We start from the raw sequence: 18,563 nt of genomic DNA on the forward strand, positions 1-18,563 counted from the left end.
CTGTTCAAAGCTTTTGAAAGAATTAACTTATATTGGTATTTTAACTGTTCATTACAAATTTAAAAAATGCCAGGTAAGAATGTGATCTCTGAAGTCCTGCCCAAGAATAACAAATATGGAAATGTTTATTTTTCAGTAAATTATTGATGCTGTAGCAGATGCTCCATGCTTATCATTTGCAAGCAAGCACTGTCAATTAGTCTGGTGAGGATAGTTTAAAGGGACATTCAGATAATGTGCCCGCATATTAAATTTCATGGAAAAAAATACCTAGTGTAAAATGTACATGCAAAGAAAGCTGTCAATCGACAGCAAAAACAAAATCCTAAAGCCTTGCTCTCCTGGGTCTTTCACTTTCACAGCTAAGTGTAAGACCCCAAAAGGGTAACGCCGTGACCCTCTGGGAAATTAATGAATGTGTAAGCAAGGGAAATCATGTCCCGGCTTATTTAATTCACAACTAAAAAAAAAAAAAAACACAACAAAAATACAGTGCACAATCTCAGTTACAAAATGATGTTCCTTTCTACAGACTTCATTGTTATGGCAAAAGAAAGATTGTGCAGTTTAGTTTTTCCTTGTGAATTTTTGTCAATGTGCAAGATCAGTAGTTGTACTTTCTTTATAAATGGCTTTGAGGAACTCCTGTTTTTGTGTGAGAATTACTGTAGGAAAATTAATTCTGAAAACCCGCAGAGATCGTGAAGCCATAATGTATATAATGAAAATAATAAAAAAAAAACCTTGTTAGAGCCACCCTTGAGTGCCTCTTTTATTAGCAGTGGAGTTACATTTACTTAATCCTTGGGAAAGAACCGAAGTCTGCCACCATATGGGTCAAACAATTAAAGTATACAGGCCAATGCCATTGTACAGGATACAATTTTCCCTGAACTGGTCAAGACTTCCCAATATAATAAAGACCCTATAACTCTAAGAACAGACTAACAAAGGTCTTTTACACACATTTGAATGGTATATGTTAAAGTACAACAAAGCAATGGATTACTGCTTTCATTTTAACATGATTAAACAAGTCACCTAGCTAGTGCCACCTAAACAAGTAGTATCCAGGTAAAAACAAACAAAACACAATGGTAAAGGAGAAAAACTTACCAACAGTGAGTAAGGACGGTTATTGAATGGTAAATTTTCAGTAAAGAATTCTGTCCTGTGATCTATTCTTTGGTGCCCTCCGTACATCTTTAAATCAGTATCCAGAGCTATCATATACTTAAAATCAAAGGGTTAAGGAACATATATCATTCACATATTTCAACACTTTAAATAGACCCCTTTAGGATAATTCCATTTTATTTGCAACCTCCATCTTTCAATTTACACTTGCACATTGACAGGTTAAGCTACTATTTAATCAAAATATGTGATACAACTTCAAGGTATATCTAAATAACACCACACGATGAAGAATAAAAATGTAGTAATTTATTATGAATACATTATTAAATAAGTGATTTAACTGATTTAATAAATACAATTGCATCCTCCAGCAATATTGAAAACATACACTATTTAAAATAGGCATGTATGCAGTGGGGACATTTCCTAAAAATACATGTAATTAGGATTACTGTTTAGAGAAAGCATTGTTTAGTCAGTCACACAGAACTACAGGTATTCAAGTTCTGTATCTGACTGAAAATTATCTCTAGTGAATTGTCTCCCATGCACTTTTTTCTAAACCTGCACATGCTTCCCATAATGTACAGATTAAACCTCCCACTTCATGCACTTAATGGACATTGTTGATAAAATAATACTATATTTATGCCCTTTTACGATAAGATGCATTATGTTTTAGAAGCACTCAAAGTTACAAAGGGTAGCTCTCAAGTAAACGTAAACCGTGATGGAGGGAATTATGTACTAAGTGGTCCAATGTTAACACATTAAAAGTGAGAATATGTAACAAAAAATATTTGCAGTTGCTTGACTGCAAGGTTTAAAAGGACACTCTGAAGTACCATAACCACCAGGTGTCCTGTAGAGGTTCTGGTGCAAAGAATTACCTGGTGGCATTCCAAATTGAATCAGTTTTGTAACAGTTCAACAATTGTTTGTGTCCCGCGAATGCCTCTTCACAGATATTGTTCAAGAAAAGTTGCTGTTTTTGCATTAGCAATATCAATTCAGTCTGTCTTTTCCGCCTGAATTTGGGTGTTAGTTGACACCCTTTAGCCAATGAATTCCATCCAAACTTGGGGAAATTTGATAATGATAACGTGGAAGGGACAATTCGGCTTTAATGAATTTGTGAAGAGGGAACATATAGCGTGTACCTGGCTGACCCCATTATGTGTCAAACTGTTTCAAATGGTTTGACTCTAGACCAGTGGCGTAATAAGGGGGAGCCGGGTGGGGGGCGGTTCGCCCCGGGTTCCACGGTCTGTAATAATAATATCCTCTCCATCGCGGCTCCGGCGCTCAGTCAGTGAGTCAGAGCACAGGGAGGTGATTCCCAAGCCTTTGTTCTGACTCATCACTGAGCCAATAGAGGTCATTATGGAGTGTACCAGCAGGGGGCGCAGAGCATGTATTCTGACAGGTTTCTCCCCTGCGTGATCACTCCGAACATGCAGGGGATCAGAGTCAGCCTGTCTAGATCCCCTGCACCTGCTGCACTGGCTGACCCTGGGCTGGGAAGGAGCTGGAGAGAGACAGCCCCTGCTGCACCCCCTGAATGGTAAGCTAATAATATTATTTTAAATTTACCCCCACCTAATCATAATACCCTCCCTGCTATTATACCCTCACCCCCTTCCTCTGTCACAGTCACCACCTCACTCAATCACCCCCTCCCTCAGTCACTGTCACCAGTCACCCCCTCCATTAGTCACTGTAACCCCTCCCTCAGTCACTGTCACCAGTCACTGTCACCAGTCAACCCCTCCCTCAGTCACTGTCACCTGTCACTCCCTCCCTCAGTCACTGTCACCCCCTCCATCAGTCATTGTCACCAGTCACCCCCTCCCTCAGTCACTAGTCACCCCCCTGAATCAGTCCCTCTGTCATCCACTCCCTCGGTCACAGTTACCCCTTCCCTCAGCCACTGTCACCAGTCACCCCCTACCTCCCTCACTCTGACACCAGTCACCCCCTCCCTCACTGTGTAACCTCCTCCCTTCCTTACTATGTCATGTGCCCTACACCAGGTCTGTCTTCTAAATTACTATCAATAAATACCTTATTTAAATATGTTTTTGAAAAAACAGTTGTACCGGACAAGAAGATTGTCACGGCGGACAAGTAGATTGGGCAAACGCTTTAGTCCCTGGACAAGTAGTTTAAAAACACCCCTGCCACCTGCCCTCACTGCCATATAAACCCCCTCCTTGTCTCAATACGTTCCCTGCCATGTACAGCCCCGCCTTGTCATAATACCCTCCCTGCCATAAACCCACTACCTGTCATTATTCCCACCCTGGCATATACCCCTCAACAAGTCATATAATACCCACACTGCCATATACCCCCACCTTATCAGAATACACGCCCTGCCATACACCCCAGCCTTGACATAATATCCTCTCTTCCATATAACACCCAATCCCATTGTTCCCCCGTGACATATAACACCCACTCCCCTGCCATATAAGACCATATACTCACCACCTCACCTGCAGTCACCTCCTTTAACTCACTGTGAGCAATGGCACACACCGTCATAGTATCCACCACACTGTCCCAGCAATTGGCATCCTGCAATACCCCCGTTACAGCGATCGCTTCCGGGTTGCTCCATGTGGCGCCCGGCATTGAGGCAGAGCATCGGAAGCCATCAGGCAAGCTTCCAGTGATCTGCCTGTGTGCTGAGTGCCTCAAGGCACTAAGTAAAATAAATTAAATATATATATATATATAACTAAAACTCAACCCCAGGACGTACCTAGTATGTACGAGGTAATCCTAGTAACTTACCCAATCACCGCCATTCCCCCACCGGCGATCGATCATCTCCACTGGGGGCACTGTCTGACTGCCAAGACAGTCCCACCATGGCTAAATAGGATCCCATGGTCCATGTGATCACTCTGAAAGAGCGGTCACATGGCAGCAATAGGCGTCCATATTCTTAAGTGCAGGGGGACTGCCTGAACTGACAGGCAGGCCCCCTGCTGGAGAAATAAAAAAAAAAATAAAAAAAAATATATATATATATATATATATGTAGTGAGGCCTTTTGGCCTGTGTTTGTGGGAGGGGCGTATGACACACCCCTTCCCTACTTAAGGGACACCCCTTACCTGGCTCCATACCTTCGAGGTCAGCGTTGCTTCCTGAATCCACTTCCGGTTCACGGACGGCGCCATCTTGCTTTCGGAAACTCCGCGTTTTTCTTCAGTGTCAGCTGTGTCCAGGAACTCCTTACAGGTCTTTCCACGGCCAGCCACGCACAAAAAACCCGGTCTTCTTCGCTGATCGAGTCCTCAGGACTTCTCAAACGTAAGTCCGTCGCCCGGATCATTTCCCACGGCGTCGCAATAATTTTCAGCCTTACTTTACGGCCACACGCTTTACGGCCAAAGTCTCAGGCAAATTAACCCTCTGGTTTCCGGAAACCAAGTACTAAGTATGTAGCATTCTTATGCTTTACTTTTTCCCTCCTTTATTTCAGTTTGTTTCTATATGATAAGTTTTTAGTACCTGATAGTAGGATTATTCATTTTTAATGCAGATTATAGTTAATTAAATACCAGTCTGTTTTATATACATATAACGATTATAGCATGTATTTCATAATTTATGCTGTCACATTAATTATACCTAGGTTAGGGCTCATGTATTATGCTGGTATACATATACATAGTTTTGCTTGAACAACTTTACTTTTTGTGTACCTTCCATTTGCACTTAGGAAATTTGTTTTAAACAAACGTTTTTTTTTTTTTTTCCTCCCTGTTTAAACACACCATGTACACTTTTCATTACATGGCACGTGTCATATGCTGACTTTTCTTTATGTACTCAAATTACATACACAAGAACTCAGATAATTAATCAGGAATAGGTATAATGTATATATATGTGATAAGGTTTTCTCTAATTTATTTGTGTATATTACGTTGTCACTACCATGTACACCCGATTACATGGCACGTACATTTCCTGACCTTTCTGCATATACTCAAACAATATATCGTGTATACAGAACACGGTCCCAACATCTCACACTTTCAGGATTGAATCACACTTTTGGTTTAACCTCTCATACGTCAACTTTTTCTGCATATGGTCAATGTTCATATTTTAACTCATACTCCCTGCACTATGATTATTACAGTAGCACGGCCATATATATATTTTAAATTTGGTCACCATGTATACACATTATACGTAGCCACTATAAGCTAATCCTGCGTTACAGTTTTTCTCCATAACAAATCAGGCGGGGTACTTCCTTACTCTAATTGTTCCCCTTCAACACATACGGTTAATAAAATCAACCACAGCATATCTAGTCTACGTTAGTATCACAGGATCCATTTCTCATACTATCATATCTATTTCTACCCTTTTAGGTTTATCCAGGTTTTCTATACCTTACGCACCATATACGTATACATACTATCAGGTACGTAAGCCTGCTCACGTGTCACATACGTTCTCCCTAAATAGGACATAGAGTACTGGCAAGTTAGGGGTATAGGCCCAAATAGGTATCTCCCCTCTTGGCATACCGCCTATAGTTTAGAGGTCCGCGAGGCCAACACCCCGCCTCAAACGTTTCGGAGGCAAACACCCCTCGAGCCACACGTTAGTTAGCCGCCTCGCAAAGTTTAGAGAGGGCATCACCTGTCACTCCCTTCCCCTGTTTTTCTTTTATTGTCATCGAGAGGCCTACGAATTCCTGCCACTACATGGGTGGCCTCAATATTCCCTCGCGCCAACGCATAGATAGAGCCTCTCATAGCCACTTGGCAAATAGCAGGGCCTCACCTGTCACCAAAGGACAAGATTAATTTTTTCGCCTCACACGGCATAATTAGCCCGCCAGTACATCCCCTGGGTTTCAACACTAACGGTATATTTTCTCATCTAGTATGTCTCAAGAAGGGGTAGAGGATTTCTCCATCCCGAGCACTCCGGCTAGACCAAACTCCCCACCACCGGAAGAAGACATGGCTAGTCCTGCATCATTCAGGTCCTGGACAATCCCTCGCATAACTAGCGAACTCAGGAGGCGACACATTCCTTGCCCCGCTACTGCCAGGAAAGCGGAACTATACAAACTGTTGCACACCTCAACTGATAACTCTGATGCAGGGGAAGGGACTAGCCAGTCTAACCCGACAGATATACATGGCATGCTTACATCCCTCATGTCATCCATGGCTAAGGTAAACTCCAGGCTGGAGAAACTGGAATCGGTCACCACAGCCCTTACCTTGGCTGGGTCAGCCACTGTGACCCCTCCGCCACTGGTCGAGTTGCCACTAGTTTCTCCAGCCACCACCTCTGACGAGCAGGAGGTTAACCCTGCCCATATGATACCTGAGCACCTTAATAAAGACATCCTGGAAGGTAAAGATGTCAACTTAGCTGCACTACTAATTGCCTCCCAGGATGTGGTGGAGCATAAAACGTATGCGTATGAGGATATTTCTGTGGTGGTCAAGTCCAGGGATGCACGCCTAAACAGGAAACTCACCATCCCGGAATTTGTGTTGGCTTTTGGCATCTACCGGGATGTCATATGTGCCGTTTACCCACACAGGCGTGAGGAATTTGACATGTATATGCACAAGCTGGTGGACCTGGGCAATAAATATGGTGGATCGGCATTCTACGATTACCATAGATCTTTTTCTGCAAAAGTGTCAGGCGCCTTCTCACAGTACGGGACAAGGTCCAACTGGAGTAAGATAGACACAGTGATTTTCTGCAGACACTTTGCAGGGCTAAGGACGCCGGCTTGTGCATACTGCTCCTCCATGTCTCATTCGGCAAATTTTTGTCCCACCACTGCTAACGAGCATACCCACGTGCAAGGACCTAGCTCCGCTGGTCCTACGGAGAAAATAGCTAAAGACAAACTGGGTAGACCTATCAAGTTTCTGGGCAAATCCCAGATATGTAATAACTTTAATGTTGGTACATGTAATTACAGCGGTTGTCGTTTATTGCATATATGCTCAAAATGTTTCAGGGCACATGCAAAAATCATGTGTCCCAATAAAATGTATCCCAAACAGTACCTAATGTCTATCAACATATCCCTACTTGCGACACTTCTGTCACAGCATCCATCTACACATTTAGTAGATTTCATAATCTCTGGTCTATCAGAAGGATTCCACACAGGTATCATACATATGCCTTCAGGAATCCTGGAATGTCCAAATCTACAATCCGCCCAACACAACCCTACAGCTGTTGACACACTCATAGCTAAAGAAGTGTCAGAAGGTTTCCTATTGGGACCTTTTCAATCCCCTCCTTTCACTACATGGAGGACAAACCCTATCGGGGTTGTCACAGGAAAATCTTCCAACAAGCAGAGACTTATCGATTTGTCGGCACCACACACCTCTACCACTCCTAGCCTCAACTCCCTAATACCATCGGAGGAATTCTCCCTGCAATATTCCACTATAGACCACGCCATTACGGCTATCTTACAGGCAGGAGTCGGTGCATGGCTCAGTAAGACCGACATAACAAATGCATTCAAACTACTACCAATCCACCCCACACTGTGGCACCTACATGGCATCAAGTGGGAAGGGAACTACTACTTTTTCTCACAACTAACTTTTGGTTCTAAAAGTAGTCCAGCCATATTTGACACATTTGCCGAAATCCTATGCTGGTTACTACTCAATATATCCAGATGCCCTACAGTCATACATTATCTGGACGATTTCCTAATGGTCGAGGAGAATTCTTCCCCTCCCAGTAGCCTCAAAGAAACTGTCAGCCTATTCAACCAGTTGGGGGTCCCAGTCTCCCCTACCAAGACCGAAGGCCCAGATACCATCATCACTTTCCTGGGCATCATGCTAGACTCAGCCAACATGCAAGCTAGCCTACCACGCACCAAGGTAGAAAACATCCTGACAAACATCAACCTCTATATACAACTACGCACTTGCAACCGCAAAGAATTACAATCTTTACTGGGGTCACTCAATTTTGCCATGCGTATTATACCTCAAGGCCGTGCTTTCATATCACGTCTCCTCAGCATGTTCCCACGGTTTCTACATGATGCACACAGATTAACCCTAGATACCCAAGCCACGGCAGACCTTCTCATGTGGAGAAACTTTTTAAACTCCTGGAACGGAAAAAGCATGTTCCTCCCTCAATTGTCTGACACTTCTCCTACTGTTTGGACAGACGCGGCGTCTACCACAGATTTTGCAGCGATTTTTGGGAACGAATGGCTTTGGGGTAGCTGGCCTTCAGAGGTGCAGGACCTGGAGTGTTTTTTCTCTACCTCAGCTCTTTTCGAGATATATCCCATCGTGGCGGCTGCCGTGGCATGGGGACATCTATGGACAGGTTCATCAGTCAGGTGTTACTCAGACAACCAAGCAACCTGTTCCATTATCAACAAAGGTCGCTCCAACTCCCTTACTATCATGAGATTTTTGAGGAAACTCACTTGGTTGGCAGCATGTCATAATTTTTTCTTGCATTGTGTTCATATTCCAGGTATTTGTAACGAGGCAGCTGATAATTTGTCTCGTTTTAAATTCCAGGCCTTTCATCAACTTCTCCCATCAGCCGCGCTCACAGCCACGGCCACTCCACTGTTCCATCAGCTAACAATGGACTAGACGTTATCATGCAACATTGCAGAACTTTGTCCCAACTAGCTCTATCTACAAATACCAGGAAAACCTACAACAGAGCTTTCAGTTTATTCAAAAGATTCCTTTTGGAACACAACATATTACAACCATTCATCATGACATCTTTTTTAGGTTTTGCCTCTTTTTGCCACATCAAACTCAAACTTTCTTACAACACAATCAAACTATATCTTACAGGCATCCAACATCACATGCTGACCTTACAACCCAACAACTCAAGTTTCATGTCATCATACCAAATCAAGAACATCCTTAGGGGTATACAAAGATCCGAACCCCGCATACAGCACAGAGGCTTCCTATAGATTTTCATATCCTTAAGAAATTATCACAACTACTAGATCTAAAACCCTTCTCCTTCAACACAACTCTAGTCATCAAAACAGCTATTTACGTGGCTTTTTATGGGTTTCTGAGACCTAGAGAGTTTACCGCCATCAATACAACACAATCCACTCACCTACTGCTTCATTCGCACTTAACCAAACACATGGACTATTATATCCTGACACTACCTCATTCCAAAAACAGTCAACACGCTCCACCCGTAGAGGTTAAATACTATCCGACTCACAACAGATGGTGCCCCGTCCAAATACTGGACTCTTATACAGAGAGTCTCAAGGCACCACCATCACAACCACTTTTTGTTCTACGAGGTTCAGTTCTCACTACTACCAACTTCATGACCCATGTTAGGTCATTACTAACACAGCTGGGACTCAAGCCAGCTAACTATTCAGGCCACTCCTTCCGCATAGGAGCGGCCTCCACAGCCTCCAGTGTTAACATACCGGTTCATGTTATCAAGACACTGGGGCGCTGGAAATCATCCGCTTACACACGATACATTCCTAACCCTGTACAAGAAGTAAGAAATGCTTTTCAGAACATGTCTTGTTAAAAGTATGTATATTGGTAGTTTGTATTAAATATTGAAATTTCTATTTTTGCCCTCTTTATTTTCAGGCCTACCTCATCGTCGGTTTCGGCACACCACAACCGACTTGCTACTTTTATACCATCCTACACTTATTAGGTCTTATTTCTCTTTGCCATCATGAGCCCTTCACACAAGTAGTAAGGCCTTTTGGCCTGTGTTTGTGGGAGGGGCGTATGACACACCCCTTCCCTACTTAAGGGACACCCCTTACCTGGCTCCATACCTTCGAGGTCAGCGTTGCATCACCCTCCCACCCACACCTCTTTATCAACTCCTTTTTCTTACATTTCTTCTTGGTGGGCCCTCTTTATTTTCAGGCCTACCTCATCGTCGGTTTCGGCACACCACAACCGACTTGCTACTTTTATACCATCCTACACTTATTAGGTCTTATTTCTCTTTGCCATCATGAGCCCTTCACACAAATATATATATATATATATATATATATATATATAGCTTATATATAACATCATCCTAAGTGTATTTTTTATTAATATATACATATATTAATATAAAAATACACTTAAGAGTAAAATTACACGTGTATATATATATATATATATATAAAGACGAGAAAATATTCTTGCACTCCAACAAAACTATAAAATGGTACCTGGTGCTCTGGTAGCAAAAATCATAAATATCCAAAAAATACCGGCACTCCAGGAATTCTCAGCGATACAAATTTTCTTTATTCAGTTAAGGACGTCAACGTTTCAGCTCCTCATGGAGCTTTCATCAGGACAACTTAAACAATAAAACAAGCAAGCTTATATAGGGAGAATCTCAATTAGTGTACTTACATATTCAGGTGTTTCACCTCCATTCCCGCCATCAAACGGACCGCAGCTGCCAACCGCATCAGCACACTCCACTTCCGGGTTCCTGGCCCACATGACCAGGTTCGAGGTATCTGATTCGCCGACTGACGTTACCAGGCAACCAGGGACGCCAACGTCACTTTAGTCAAACCCTTTACTTACGGACTGCGGCATGAGTCAAACCTCCCAAGCCCTTCAGTGCAATAAAGTGTTGCCGTGGCAACCGGACCGTAGACAGACAGGAGGGGAGGGGAAACAGGAGAATGCGAGCTGTAACAGAGAGTTACACTTTATTGCACTGAAGGGCTTGGGAGGTTTGACTCATGCCGCAGTCCGTAAGTAAAGGGTTTGACTAAAGTGACGTTGGCGTCCCTGGTTGCCTGGTAACGTCAGTCGGCGAATCAGATACCTCGAACCTGGTCATGTGGGCCAGGAACCCGGAAGTGGAGTGTGCTGATGCGGTTGGCAGCTGCGGTCCGTTTGATGGCGGGAATGGAGGTGAAACACCTGAATATGTAAGTACACTAATTGAGATTCTCCCTATATAAGCTTGCTTGTTTTATTGTTTAAGTTGTCCTGATGAAAGCTCCATGAGGAGCTGAAACGTTGACGTCCTTAACTGAATAAAGAAAATTTGTATCGCTGAGAATTCCTGGAGTGCCGGTATTTTTTGGATATTTATATATATATATATATATATATATATATATATATATATATATATATATATATAATAACTATATATTTTTTATATATTATAAAAATAAATAATTACAAATAAATTAAGAAATGTAAAAATAATTAAAAATATATATACCGTATATACTCGAGTATAAGCCGACAAGAATATAAGCCGAGGCCCCTAATTTTACCCCAAAAAACTGGGAAAACGTATTGACTCGAGTATAAGACTAGGGTGGGAAATGCAGCAGCTACTGGTAAATTTCTAAATAAAATTAGATCCTAAAAAAATTATATGAATTGAATATTTATTTACAGTGTGTGTATATAATGAATGCAGTGTGTGCGTATGAATGCAGTGTGTGTGTATGAATGCAGTGTGCGTATGAGTGCAGTGCGCATATGAGTGCAGTGCGCATATGAGTGCAGTGCGTGTATGAATGCAGTGCGTGAGTGCAGTGTGTGTGTGTATGAGTGCAGTGCGTGTATGAGTGCAGTGCGTGTATGAGTGCAGTGCGTGTATGAGTGCAGTGCGTGTATGAGTGCAGTGCGTGTATGAATGCTGTGTATGAGTGCAGTGTGTATGAGTGCAGTGTGTGTGTGTATATATATTAATTGAATATTTATTTTCAGTGTGTGTATAAAATGAATGCAGTGTGTGTGTATGAGTGCAGTGTGTATGAGTGCAGTGTGTATGAGTGTAGTGCGTGTATGAGTGCAGTGTGCGTATGAGTGCAGTGTGTATGAGTACAGTGCGTGAGTGCAGTGTGTGTGTATGAGTGCAGTGTGTGTGTATGAGTGCAGTGTGTGTGCAGTGTGTGTGTGTGTATGAGTGCAGTGTGTGTGCGTATATATTAATTGAATATTTATTTCCAGTGTGTGTATATAATGAATGCAGTGTGTGTGTATGAGTGCAGTGTGTATGAGTGCAGTGCGTGTATGAGTGCAGTGTGTGTGTGTATGAGTGCAGTGTGTGTGCATATATATATTAATTGAATATTTATTTTCAGTGTGTGTATATAATGAATGCAGTGTGTGTGTATGAGTGCAGTGTGTATGAGTGCAGTGTGCGTATGAGTGCAGTGTGTATGAGTGCAGTGTGTATGAGTGCAGTGCGTATGAGTGCAGTGCGTATGAGTGCAGTGTGTGTGTGTGTGTGTATGAGTGCAGTGTGAGTGCAGTGTGAGTGTATGAGTGCAGTGTGTGTGCGTATATATCAATTGAATATTTATTTCCAGTGTGTGTATATAATGAATGCAGTGTGTGTGTATGAGTGCAGTGTGTATGAGTGCAGTGCGTGTATGAGTGCAGTGTTTGTGTATGAGTGCAGTGTGTGTGTATATATATATATTAATTGAATATTTATTTTCAGTGTGTGTATATAATGAATGCAGTGTGTGTGTATGAGTGCAGTGCGTGTATGAGTGCAGTGTGTATGAGTGTAGTGCGTGTATGAGTGCAGTGTGTGTGTTTGAGTGCAGTGTGCGTGTATGAGTGCAGTGTGCGTATGAGTGCGTGAGTGCAGTGTGTGTGTATGAGTGCAGTGTGTGTGTATGAGTGCAGTGTGAGTGCAGTGTGTGTGTGTATGAGTGCAGTGTGTGTGCGTATATATTAATTGAATATTTATTTTCAGTGTGTGTATATAATGAATGCAGTGTTTGTGTATGAGTGCAGTGTGTGTATGAGTGCAGTGTGTGTGAATGCAGTGTGTGTGAGTGCAGTGTGTGTATATGAATGAAGTGTGTGTTTGTGTATGTGTTGGTGGGGGTGGGCATTTGATATATTATTAATTATTATTTTATTTTTATTTTTTTATATTATTATTTTTTTTTGTATTATTATTTATTATTTAATTATTATTAATTTTTTTTTTTAAATTATCTTTTTTTTTTCGTCCCCCCTCCCTGTTTGCTAGCTGGCCAGGGAGGGGGGCTCCTTCCCTGGTGTTCCAGTGTCATTGGTAGTTCAGAGGGGGGAGAGGGGTGCTGGCAGAGCTGTACTTACCTTTCCTGCAGCTCCTGTCAGCTCCCTCCTCCTCCGCGCGGTCTGTGCAGCTCCCTCTGTCAGCTCCCAGTGTAAGTCTCGCGAGAGCCGCGGCTCTCGCGAGACTTACACTGGGAGCTGACCGAGGTGCTGAACGGACGGCGCGGAGGAGGAGGAAGCTGACAGGAGCTGCAGGAAAGGTAAGTACAGCTCTGCCAGCCCCCCTCTCCCCCCTCTGAACTACCAATTGCCATAATACAGACTCTGACTCGAGTATAAGCCGAGTTGGGTTTTTTCAGCACAAAAATGTGCTGAAAAACTCTGCTTATACTCGAGTATATACGGTATATATAATTTTATTCTAACTGTATTTTGATAATATATATATCAAAATACACTTAGAATGAAATTATATATATATATATATATATATATATATAAATAAATAAAAATAATACTAAATATACATAATGACATAAATATACACGTAGACTTCAAGCATATATGTATATATACTTAAATTCTACGTGCATATTTATGTAATATTTTTACATAATTAATTAATTTTATTTATTGCAATTTGGGGGACCTGCCTGACAACCCAGGCCAAAAGTCCAGAGAATTTAATTTGCTAGCACTATATTTAACCCTGTAACTTTCCAAGACACCCTAAAACCTGTACATGGGGGGTACGGTTTTACTCAGTAGACTTTGCTGAAATATTAGTGTTTTAAAACAGTAAAACATATCACAGCGAGGATAGTGTCAGTGAAAGTGAGTTTTTTTCACACAAAAAACTGCACTTTTCCTGATGATATCATTATTGTGATATGTTTTACTGTTTTGAAGCACTGATATTTGTGTTCAGCGAAGTCTCCCGAGTATAACAGTACTCCCCATGTACAGGTTTTACAGTGTTTTTGAAAGTTACAGTGTCAAATATAAGGCTTGATTTTCAGTTTTTTCACAATGAAATTTGCCAGATTGGTTATGTTACCTTTCAGAGCGTATGGTAGCCCAGGAATGAGTATTATCCACATGATGGCATACCATTTGCAATAGAAGAAAACCCAAGGTATTGCAAATGGGGTATGTTCAGTCTTTTTCAGTAGCCACTTAGTCACAAAAACTGTCCAAAGTTAGCGTTCAAAATAGTTTTTTTTGCATTTTTAACACAAAAACAAATCTCAATTTTAACTTTGGCCTGTGTTTGTGACTAAGTGGCTACTAAAAAAAAGACTGGACATACCCCATATTGAATACCCTGGGCTGTGATGTGAGGTGTGATTCAGAGATTTATGACAGATAACAGTGTAACAATGTCACTATTGATACATTTTTAATATATATATATATATATATATATATATATATATATTTTGAAACAGCAATGTCCTACTTGTACTTATAAAACTTAAAAACAAAAGCTAAGAACATGTTAACATTGGGTATTTCTGAACTCAGGACAAAATTTTGAAACTATTTAGCACGGGTGTTTTTGGCGGTTGTAGATGCGTAACAGATTTTGGGGGGCATGGTTCGAGAAAGTGTGCTTTTTTCAAATTTTTTTCATCATATTTTCTAATTTTTTTAAAATATTTTTTATACTAAATGATATGATATGATGAAAATAATGGTATCTTTAGAAAGACCATTTAATGGCGAGAAAAACGGTATATAATATGTGTGGGTATAGTAAATGAGTAAGAGGAAAATTACAGCTAAACACAAACATTGAAAAGCGGTCTGGTCACTAAGGGGTTAAATAGGAAGAATGACATCACCCGCTATTCGCATGCATGAACCGAACGCCACGTACAAAAATCACACAAATGTCACTTGCGCGCAAACTACATTATACAAATGCTACATTCAGGTGCATGCGTGCAAACACTCCCATGTGAACTTTCCATTAGCGAACGAAACAGGCGAACCACCTGATCTGCGCATGCACAAAAGAGCCGACAGGAAGCCAACTAATATGGCGGTTCCCAGGATACTCAGGAACTGCCGGAATCATAACTTACCATTAAAAAGACAGAGAAAGGTCATAAAAACTCACAAAGAAGGAATTAACCGTATAATCGTATATGAGATTGAAGATTCAGGTAGGAAGGGAATAAGGATGATGTCCATAGTCTGCTATCCATTGGGTCACTGCAGATATAATACGGTATGGCATATATTTTGCTACCCTTAGGGTCATTGAAAATTCTGTATGTTTTATGTGTGCCTGTCCAGCCTGTTACTCCTTGGGTCACTGTAGGAATTAAGGTAATGCCATAGTCTTGCTACCCCTAGTGTCACAGGAAGTAAAACTCCCGGTCCCTAAAGGGGTTTCTTCAGGGGTCAGTTTTGCGCAGTGCCGTATCCTGAAGCTTCCCAAGGAAGAAGCTGAACTCCCTTGGGGTAGAGGGTAAACAACCCTCAGGTAAGCCAAAAAGAAAACTTTAGGGATAGGACAGGATCAAAAAGACAGCGTTGGAGGGGATATATATATATATATATATATATATATACACACATATATACCTTCATTTAATTAGTTCCTGTCTAACTAGGGATATGGAGGAGCAACACATTGTTGTGCTGCCATGGATATGGCCAGAAAAGGGAATATACCACAGTGGTTGGGAGACTGAGACTGAAGAGTAGCAAATAAAAACCTATACATACATTAATGTATGTATAGGTTTTTATTTACTACTCTTCATATATCAATATATATATCAATGGGCATATTCCATTGGCATTGACCTGGAGCTGCAACTCCATCAGCCCCTATGTTAATTCAGTCCTGACTCTAACCTGTAGTTGTTATATTGCTTAGAGTGTCCTTTTAAAACAGCACCCCAATAAAGGAAAAAAAAAAATTCAGTTTTCACAGTAAATCACTGCACCTTTCAAGACCCTCTCTTTGGGACCTCAATTCTTAAATATCTCTTTCAATGCGGGGTATCCTTCTTTTCTGAGCTTATACTGCTTGGTGTATGATATTATTGTACACAGTAATGAAAATCCAATAGCAATATGTGATTTATGAGACTGTATCACAAAGCTCCATAGCAATAAAACTCACAGTTATGCACAGTGTTTATGAAGGTAAGACAGAGCTTCAAAGCAACCTGAGGTGTGTATGTATTTACCAGAGCTCCGGCAATAAAACGTATGTGTTTCAAAAATTACAGTTTTAAAGTTTTCCACAGCAATAAAGTAATAGGTTTCTTGAATAATATTGTATGTATTAAATGCAAAGACTAAAATGTCACTTAGGGTTGGGAAGCATAAGTCTGTAGAAACTGTAAATAAAACAAACGTAATAGTCAAAGACATCTAGGTAAAATTTCCAAACAGAAGGAAGATCTGATTTAGAAATAAATCACCAACATTTTTTAGAAAGTTAAAATCATATTAAAAGTATGTATCAATTTAAAACCAGAATCTCAAAAATACTCCAAGATATAAGTTTGCTTATAGCAGCAAAGCAAGTGAAAAACAAATGAAACAACCTTAGAAACAGTGGAAAACGTAAAGGAAATCAATAAAGCCTTATCTTGTGAAGCCACACGTTTATCAATGATAGCCATATTAATGCTATGTTAAAATTCCAGGCAAATCTTTACTCTTTGAAAAGTGCCAGTGGACAAAACTAAACAAAATAAGCTGTTAGGTGACCCTTACAAAACTCATAAAAACTTTCAAAAAGTAGGCTTACTAAGGGTTTTGAGAAGCCTAAGTGAAAATGTAATGATCTACCATATTAATTGTATAGTTAATGACTGCAGAAAGATTTCTTAATTAAAATAGTGATTGCAGTATTTCTTGACGTAATGAAAAAAACATTAAAATAAAATAAGCAGAACTCTGCAGATGAAAAATAAGTATCACTTATCTGGGGTCATCACTGGCATACAAGGTAGGGGAATGTCATTGGCTGTTAAGAGATTAACAGAACACTGCCCCTTTCTTAGTCTTAAAATTATAAATCAGTCTTGCAGTGTAAAAAAATAAAAAAATAAAATAAAAAAAAATTAGAAACTGTCACAAGAAAATATGGGTATATGCTCCACACAACTTTTATCAGAAAACTTCTGTCAGTATAATTTAAACAAAAGCAATATTTTTGCACAATATTACATGCAATGGTTTTAGCAAATATCTGCTGATATGATTAACAAGAAGCATAGAAAACCTAATCATACAACTGCATGCTGATAATTTTTAAATATTGATTTTGGACCTTTCTTTGAGTTTTAAAAGTATTTGTGGTGATTTTAATATATATTTTGTTCTCCCTCTATTATAATACATTCACCTTTCCCTTTTTACTTGGTATAGGCACATCATAGGAAATATCTCACGGTTAAAGGGACACTCTAGGCACCCAGACCACTTCTGCTCATTGGAGTGGTCTGGGTGCCAACTCCCACTACTCTTAACCCTGCAAGTGTAATTATTGCAGTTTTTTATAAACTGCAATAATTACATTGCAGGGTTAACTCCACCTCTAGTGGCTGTCTATTAGAAACCTGTGCTAGAGCGTCGCTGGACATCCTCACGCTGTGTGAGGACCTCCAGCGTCGCTCAAAACCCCATAGGAAAGCATTGAAATGATTTTTCAATGCTTTTCTATGGGGAGACGTAATGCGCATGCGCGGCATTGCCGCGCATGCGCATTAGGTTCCCTCGGCCGGTGGGCGAGATCAGTCTCGCCCACCGGCCGATGCAATGAAGAGGAGGAGCGTCGCGGAGGCGGAGACAGCGACGAGGGACATCGCCGCTGCCTCAGGTAAGTCACTGAAGGGGTTTTCACCCCTTCAGTAACCGGGGATTGGGGGGTGGGAGGGAGAGGGACCCTCCAGTGCCAGGAAAACAGATCGTTTTCTTGGCACTGGAGTTTCCCTTTAACACATCATGACAGGTGCAATTTTTGTTGCCAACATTAATTTTTTTTTTGTGCTAAATTATCATACCATTTACCTGAAATATGCTAAATAGGATATCCAGTAACTTAGATTGACTCAAAATACTTACCCACTCCCTCACAAAAGAGTTATAGCCTCCATGATGTCAGACTTATTAGTCTTACCCTAGTTGTAACCACCAACTCCTTTCTGATTGGCTAAACATAGGAAAAGCAATAGAAAATGGGTTGGTTTCATTTTCAGTGCATTTGAGGAAAAACTAACTAACAGCTAGCCCTCTGTTCCAGATAATGCGCTGCTAAGAAAGTTGCATACAAGCAGGATAACTAAATAGTGGAGGGCTCTCTACTCCTCTCCTGTCAGTCAA

At 40.9% G+C, this 18,563-nt stretch overlaps 1 protein-coding gene across 1 annotated transcript in view; it reads right to left on the reverse strand.

Moving 5' to 3' along the window:
• GBE1 (1,4-alpha-glucan branching enzyme 1) overlaps positions 1-18,563 on the reverse strand; it is a 184,214-nt gene that overhangs the window by 2,810 nt on the left and 162,841 nt on the right. Inside the window, exon 15 of the mRNA XM_063448657.1 lies at positions 1,117-1,234. Within this exon, the coding sequence (XP_063304727.1) occupies positions 1,117-1,234 (118 nt within the window). The remainder of the gene's footprint in view (positions 1-1,116; positions 1,235-18,563) is intronic.

The sequence above is a fragment of the Pelobates fuscus genome, chromosome 1 (assembly GCF_036172605.1).
Source record: "Pelobates fuscus isolate aPelFus1 chromosome 1, aPelFus1.pri, whole genome shotgun sequence".
In the NCBI taxonomy this organism is placed as follows: domain Eukaryota; kingdom Metazoa; phylum Chordata; class Amphibia; order Anura; family Pelobatidae; genus Pelobates; species Pelobates fuscus.